At 46.7% G+C, this 7777-nt stretch overlaps 1 protein-coding gene across 1 annotated transcript; it reads right to left on the bottom strand.

Moving 5' to 3' along the window:
• Positions 1-2913: 2913 nt before the first annotated feature.
• On the bottom strand, positions 2914-4071 carry LOC112017930 (uncharacterized). Its single transcript, XM_024050387.1, has one exon. It carries the CDS (start codon positions 4069-4071, stop codon positions 2914-2916), a length of 1158 nt encoding a protein of 385 aa, XP_023906155.1.
• Positions 4072-7777: the final 3706 nt, after the last annotated feature.

The following is a 7777-nucleotide window of genomic DNA, read 5'->3' as shown; positions in this document are numbered from 1 at the left end:
AGGATTGAGGACTCCTCCAGGCTGATGAATACTCAGGGCGAACCTTTGACATTGGTCGCACTTCTTGGCATACTCGAGGGCCTCTTTCTGCATTCCCGACCACTAGTATCCTTGTGTGATGGCTCGGTGGGACAGGGATCTTCCCCCTGTGTGGCTCCCGCAGATTCCCTCGTGCAGCTCTTCGAGCAATAATTCTGCTGCTTCGGGGTGGACGCATAGTAGGTATGGTCTAGAGAAGGAGCGCCTATACAACTTGTGATCCTCGGACAACCAGAACCGAGAAGCATTCCTTCGTATTCTTTCTGCCTCTAACCTCTCCTTGGGCAGGACGTCGTCTTTGAGGAATCTCACTATGGGATCCATCTAGCTAGGTCCCACACTGACTTGACAGATGGGGATCGTGCCCCTTGCCTCCTTACTCGCCCTCACCAGATGCTCAACAAGTATGGTCCGCAGCAGATCTCCAGCCGAGGACGTGGCGAGCGTGGCCAAGGAGTCTGCGTGGGAGTTCCCGCTCCTGGGGACATGTGATAAGCTAAAGAGGGTGAAGGCTGACTGCAAGCGTTTAACCTGGCTCAAGTAGTCCTGCATTCTCACGTCCCTAGCTTCTAGTTTTCCATTTACTTGGCCCACTACTAGCCGAAAGTCCGAAAACACTTCTATCTCTTTCACTCCCAATTTCTGCACCATGATCATCCCTTGAAGCAATGCTTCATATTCGGCTTCATTGTTCGTAGTTGAGAATCCGAGCCTCAGGGATTTCTCTATGATAGACCTTTCAGGGGACAATAGGACTAGCCCCACTCCGGACCCTCTTTGGTTTGCAACGCCATTAACGTACATCTTCCAGCACAGGGGCCCTGGGGCAGAGATTGCTCCAACTGATTTTCCATCCATGTCTCTCTTCTCGGCTACCTCTTCCATGATCGGTTCGGTAAATTCAACCATCAAATCAGCCAGGACTTGCCCCTTGACGGAGGTCCGTGGCATGTACTTAATATCGAAAGCTCCCAGAATTGTGTTCCATTTGGTGATTCTTCCCATATAATCGGCAACCCGAAGTATCGACTTCAGAGGCAATTAGGTTAAAACGACCACCGTGTGAGCTTGGAAGTAATGGGGCAGCTTTCGCGTAGTGTGAACCACGACAAGTATGGCTTTCTCCAAGGGTAAGTACTTGACCTTGGCTTCCTACAGTGACTTGCTAACGTAATAGACTAGCTTTTAAACACCACCATCATCTCGTATCACCACCAAGCTCACAGCGTGGAGCGCCACGGCAATGTACACGTATAGGACCTCATCGGCCTCCAGATTAGATATGATAGGTGGCCGGGCTAGGTACTCCTTGAGTTGCTGAAAGGCCCAGACACACTCTTCGGACCACTCGAATCCTTTCCACTTGTTAATCAGGAGATAAAAGGGCCTACATCGATCGGCCGACCTGGAAATGAATCGATTCAGAGCCGCAATCATCCCTGCGAGCTTCTAGATCTCCTTGGGGTTTTGCGGAGGCTTTAAATTATGGATAGCCCTGATTTGGTCGGGGTAAACCTCGATCCCCCGGTGGGTAATGATGTAGCCAAAGAACTTGCCAGATCCCACGCCAAACATGCACTTGGAAGCATTTAGGTGTAGCCTATGCTTTCTCAGGACGTCGTATATGCAGCCGAGGTCCCCCAAATGCTTGGACACCAGTTTGCTCTTCACCACCATGTCGTTAATATAGGTCTCGATGTTTTTGCCCAACAATGGCTCGAACATTCTCGTCATTATCCTCTGATAAGTAGATCCAGCGTTTTTCAAGCCAAACGACATTATCTTGTAGTGGTAGTTCCCAATGGGTGTCACGAAGGCAGTCTTCTCTTGGTTCTCCAAGGCTAGTGGGATCTGATGATAGCCCTGACAGGCATCTAAGAAGCTCATCCGAGGATGGCCTGCCATCGCATCTACCAACTGGTCTATTCATGGCATTGGGAATGGGTCCTTTGGGCATGCTTTATTCAAGTCCGTGAAGTCTACATAAACCCTCCATTTTCCACTCTTCTTCTTGACCACCACGGTGTTGGCCAACCACTCGGGGTAAAAGACTTCTTTGATAGCCCCTGCGCGCTTAAGCTTATTAACCTCTTCCCTAATTGTATCGGTGTGCTCTTTTGACGGGCGCCGAGGTGGTTGCTTCTTGGGAATCACGGATGGGTTGACGTTAAGGTGTTGATAGATGAAGGAGGGATCAATACTTGGGGCCTCGCAGGGGTCTCATGCAAACACGTCGATGTTCCTCTTGAGGAACTCAAGCAACTCCTCTTTCTCCTGGGGAGGCAGCTGGGTTCCGACCTGAAAAAACCTCTCCAGGTTGTCGTCGATAACTACTTTTTCTAGGTCTTCACATCTCGCTCCCTCGGGGGCTGTATCAGCTAGCGCCATCGAGGTTCTTGACTACTATAAACTCTCGGCCGTGGCGGCCGAGGACTCTGCATCGTGCCGATGCGAGATGGCTGCCACCTTACATCGCCTTGCCATGGACTGGCAGCCCCAAATTTCGAGGACTCGGCCCCCCGACGGGAATTTTATCTTTTAATGCAGCGAGGAGGCGACAGCCCCCAGGGTGTGAAGCCAAGGCCTGCTTACGATGGCTGTGTACGGGGAATAGGTGCCCACCACGATAAAGTTCACTTCCACTACCTCTGGGCCGGTTTGGATGGGCAACCTAATCATGCCCCTTAGAGTGATGAGCTTCCCATCGAAGCTCATTAAAGGGGAGCTATAAGGTGTCAAATCCTCGAGCTTCAATCCCAACCCCTTATATAGGTCGGGGTACATAATCTCGGCTCCACTGCCACCATCGACTATCACTCTTTTCACATCGTACTCACCGATTCTGAGGGTGATCACCAAAGCATCATCGTGGGGCTAGGTGGTCCCGTCCTTGTCTTCCTCGGAAAAGCTTAGGGTCGGGTGAGAGCCTCCCCTGGCCCTTTTCGGCCCTGATTGGGATTCCTCGGCAGTCACCTGGATCACAGACAGCACTTGCGAGGGGCACGTGCCTGTTCTCCCCGGTGCAGCCAGGATCACATTAATCGTGCCAGCGAGCTGCCCCATTGCGGTGTCTCTTCGTGGCTCCTGGTAAGTTTGACCCTGATGTCCGCTTGAATGGTGCAGGAGGTGCTTTAGCTTTCCCTCCTGGACTAGCCGGTCCAAGTAGTTCCAGAGGTTCCTACAGTCCTCCGTGGCGTGCCCGTGGTCCTGGTGGTATTGGCAGTAACGGCTCTGATCGCGCTTCTCAGGATCCCCCGCCATCTTATTCGGCCACCTGAAGTATGGTTCGTTCCTAATCCTTTCTAACACCTTATGTACTGGTTCTCGGAACACGGCGCTGACGATCTGGGCATTGGTCACTCCAAATTGTCCCACGGAATCCTTCCTCGGGTAGGCGTTGTTGTACCGGTCCGACCTGGAATCCCTCCTCTCCCGAGGGATAACCTTCTCCTTCCCCCTGCCCTGCAGCAGATCTTCCTCTACCCGCTTGTACTTATCAATCCGGTCCATGAGCTGCCGCACGCTAGTGGCGGGCTTACTAGTTAGAGACTTCCTCAGGCCATGCCCTATTGGCAATCTGTTCTTGAATGTATTGATGGCAACATTGTCGAACTTGCCATCTAGCTCATTGTAAATCTCCCAATACTTGTCTGAGTAGGCTTTGAGAGTCTCTCCGTCGCTCATGGATAGGGATAGCAACGCGCTCATGGGCCGAGGAGGTTTGCTATTTGTAACAAAGCGAGAACCAAAGGCCTGGGCCAGTTGTCGGTACGAGCCTATGGAATTCGCCTTCAAGCTGTTGAACCACCTCATTGCCACAAGTCCCAAGCTGGATGGGAAGACTTTGCACATCAGTGCCTCGTTCCTAAAGTGCACAGCCATCCTTTGGTTGAATTGGCTCACATGCTCTACGGGGTCTGTTCTGCCGTTGTAGATGGTGAAGGTTGGCTGCTGGAACCACCAAGGGAGCACCACCTTTTCTATACGACGGGTAAAGGGTGACTTTGAGAGCCAATCCAGTGCCCTGCTCATGGCATCACTCCCCAAGCCCCTAGGGGTAGGGCTGCCACGCCTACGCCTCTAGTAGCGCTCGTCCTCGTGGGAGAAAGTTTCGCTCGAGGGTGTTCTCGACCTTTGCCTGTAGTCGTCATCACCTTCGTCGTCAGAGGGTAGGTCAAGGCTAGGTTCGGACTGTCTTCGTCGTGCATGGCGCAGTTTTCTCTTCAAATCGTCTATCTCTCACTGCATGGCCACCTTATCGTCCTGTCTCTGAGATGCGTGGCTCTTAACCTCTTGTGATCGCGTGGCCTAGCCATCATGGTGCCCCCAGGGCTCATAGCGCCCCCGGGGCTCATGGCCACCCCTACGAGTATGGCTTTCACTAGTTTGTGAGGTATGCATGCTTGCCTCTCGAAATCGTCCGTTCTCCTCGTTTTGGCCATGCTCGGTGTCACCATAGTTATTCTGATGTTGGGATTTGGCCGGTTCGTGCCGATGGGAACTCCCTTGGTGAGGGCCTGATCCTACCATACTTGGTTGTTGTCCTTTCTAGTGCATGAGCTCTCCCCACAGACGTCACCAATTGTAGGGACCGGGTTCAGGTCTTCCCACGTGTTGAGAGAGTGGACCCAAGCCCAGCTAACCCTTCAATGAATTTATAGAGAACGGGATCAAGAACTAAGCTCTAGTAAGGGGTGCAACGGCCATACATGGTTGTTCGTGGATTTAGATAGCATGAACATGGATAAAGATGAACAATGATGTTCCTCGACCCTTCTCTTGGGGGCTGGCAGTTCTTATTATTCCTTTGGTGATTGGTTACAATTGCTTCTGGTAGAATACCACTTGCTACCGTCTTCCTCCTTCTCCTTTCTTTCTTTTTTGTTCCTCCCCTTCTCCAAGAGGGATTCCTTACCTTATATACCCCTTTCTCAACTGATCTTAGCCCTACATTTGTTGAGCAACCAGGCCACTACTTGAGTGCCTGTCCCATCAGCCACCTTCCCATTCCTTCTGTGAGTTGCAGCAGCCAAGGCAGCACTGTTCTGGAGTCCTTTCCAAATTAATGCGGCCAGGATGTTAGTTGTGGGCATTTAATGTGTAGGTGACAGTTCGTCCTAGACTTGCTCCTCCACCATGCTTCCATTGCTGACGTGTGGTACTTGCTCTTTCCTCTTTGGGTATTCAGGAAGACCTCCCTTGATGGTATGTTGCATGTTTACTTTATGGTCTTGGATGTCCGAGGATAGAGTCATCCTCGGACCAGTTTCTTGGGCATTGGGCTTCTTACTTTCATCCTCAGACCCTACATACCTCCTCAGCGTGGGCTTTTGGGCCTGGTTCGAAGTGGGCCAAGGCTGTTTGACTTTCTGGCCCCACACTAATCATTATACACAATCCTTATATGCATCAATAATTCATTAAAGCAAGTCATGCAAATATATGATCCGCTCTACAAAAAATATGTTCTTGTGACCTGCAGTTTAGCAGCTTTCTCTAAAGCCTTTTGCTTTTTCAATTCCTTCTCCCTTGCCTGCTAGGAAATTATGCATTCAATTTGACCAATAATTATCTTTAAAAAAGGTTAAAAGTTATTCCCACAGAGAAAATAACTTTCAAGAATAAAATGCAATGTTTTACTACAAATTTACTTTCTATCCAGTTCTTGTTCTAAAAGAGAAAATAATTGAAGTAAAGAAAAGTTACTATTACAAAAATATAATAAGAAAATGGAAGTAAGAAAACATAATATGTACCATACTAGGGTTAAAGATATTAGGTTTATAAGTAAATTATGTGTAATGGTCCAAGAGATCTAATTATGTTGTAAGCTCATGTAAACCTAACCCTAGTCTCTATATATACCATACTTGGATTCATTGTAATCTAGAAAGCATGGACACTTCATTTGGAGTGCTGTACCCGTGTCAAATTCATGTCATATTATAATTTTTCAAAAATTGCTTTTGTCGCACCCATACCCATATCCATGTCCGTGCTTCCTAAATTGGAATGCACAATTGAGAATACAATAAAGATATATCCGCCAGGCCTTTATATTGTGAACATAGGCCATAAGACCAACCCACATATTTGAGCTCACTATGACCCAATAGATGATTTCAAATGAACAATTTAAAGTCCCACATCTTCAAAGGTACGCCGGTTCCTCTCTCTCTCTCTCTCTCTCATTAAGCATGAGGGGGTCAAATTCCAAACACTCCAAACATTAAATATATATATATATATATATTATCACACATCCAACGTTTTCAATTCAAACACATGGAACCAAAATTACAAGGCAAGTAAACAAATACATCACAATCAGCAACTCACCTAGGAATCACAAACATTTCATTTGAAATGCCATACACGTGTCCTACCAGCTAAGAAGCACGGGTGCGTTTCGGGACTCGGGTGCGGGTGCGGGACTCGGCAATTTTTGAAAAATGTGGTTGCGGGTGCGGCGGGACTCGCCGATTAAAAAGTTATTAAAAATATTTTTATTTTTATTTTTAATATATTGCTAAACATACTTTTTCACATTATATAAACATATACCATACTTTTTCACATTATATAAACATATACCAAATTTAATAACTAAAACATGATGTTCATAAATTAAATACAACCCACAAGATTGAAACTAAAAGTCCAAAACATTCCATGATGTTCGGAAATTAGAATACAACTCACAAGTTTGAAACTAAAACAAAATAAAAGATATTCAACAAAAAAAATCAATCACCAACATCATCATCCTCAATATCAATTGCTTCACTTCAAACTTCACTTTCACTAGTAGTAGCACTAGTGCTAGCATTCCCAATAACCACGGCCTCCAACTCTGGCTCATCGAGTGTAAGGGCTGCATTCTCAAGAATTCCTGCTCCTCCAAGTATGTCACTCTCATTCCAAGAGTCTCTAGCAATATCCCACATCTTTGTTGCTGTATGTACGTACTCCTCATTGCGCCTTGACAAGAGTCGAAGATTAGAATGCACATATACCAAATCCTAAGCCCGTGCAGGAGTCATTTTGTTTCTTATTAAGGAATGAATAAATTTGTATATGCTCCAATTCCTCTCAGTGCATGAGGATGAACAAGGTTGTCCAAGAAGTTTAAGGGCAATGGTTTGAAGAGTTGGAAATGCGGAGCCATGGTATTGCCACCAAATCAAAGGTTGTAAGGTCCACCTATCTGTCAAGGCTTCTGGTGAAGGAAACCTCCCTTTCCATAGAAATTTCATGATCTCGATGTGGAGGGATGCGTTTTGGATTCTCCGAAAGCCATTCAATGGAGTAATACCTAGTTAAAGATTAAAAAACAAATATAGATGAAATGTGGGTTTTACTAGAAGGGTGAACTAAGGAAAATAGAAAATAAATGTACTTACTTAGGATTTAAGGAATGAGCCAAGCAATGTAGTGGCGTACAATTTTTAGTCCATCGATCAATGAGTATATCATACACCACACCCCAAAATGAGCTATACTGATCATCTTCCAAGCCTTTATACCGATATATTACTACCTACACCTTCTCTATCATTGAATCCTACATCTCATACACAAGATGAAGACAAGGCTTATCTGTGTTGGCCATTCATAGCATATCATAAATAGGTGCTGTGAATTCAAGGATATAATCAATATTATCCCACCAAAGATCACTTAGAATCATATCTTTCACCTTTTGAGCTTTTCCAACATCATCCTCCCTATAAGAAGC

Source organism: Quercus suber, unplaced genomic scaffold (genome assembly GCF_002906115.3).
Source record: "Quercus suber isolate HL8 unplaced genomic scaffold, Cork oak 2.0 scaffold_261, whole genome shotgun sequence".
Taxonomy (NCBI): Eukaryota; Viridiplantae; Streptophyta; class Magnoliopsida; order Fagales; family Fagaceae; genus Quercus; species Quercus suber.
Note: the sequence above shows the minus strand (reverse complement) of the source record. Positions and strands in the feature narration are given on the sequence as shown.

What these genes read in the sequence shown, in the direction of transcription:
- LOC112017930 (XM_024050387.1), bottom strand. Translation starts at nt 4,071, where the DNA reads ATGAGCAGGGCACTGGATTGGCTCTCAAAGTCACCCTTTACCCGTCGT.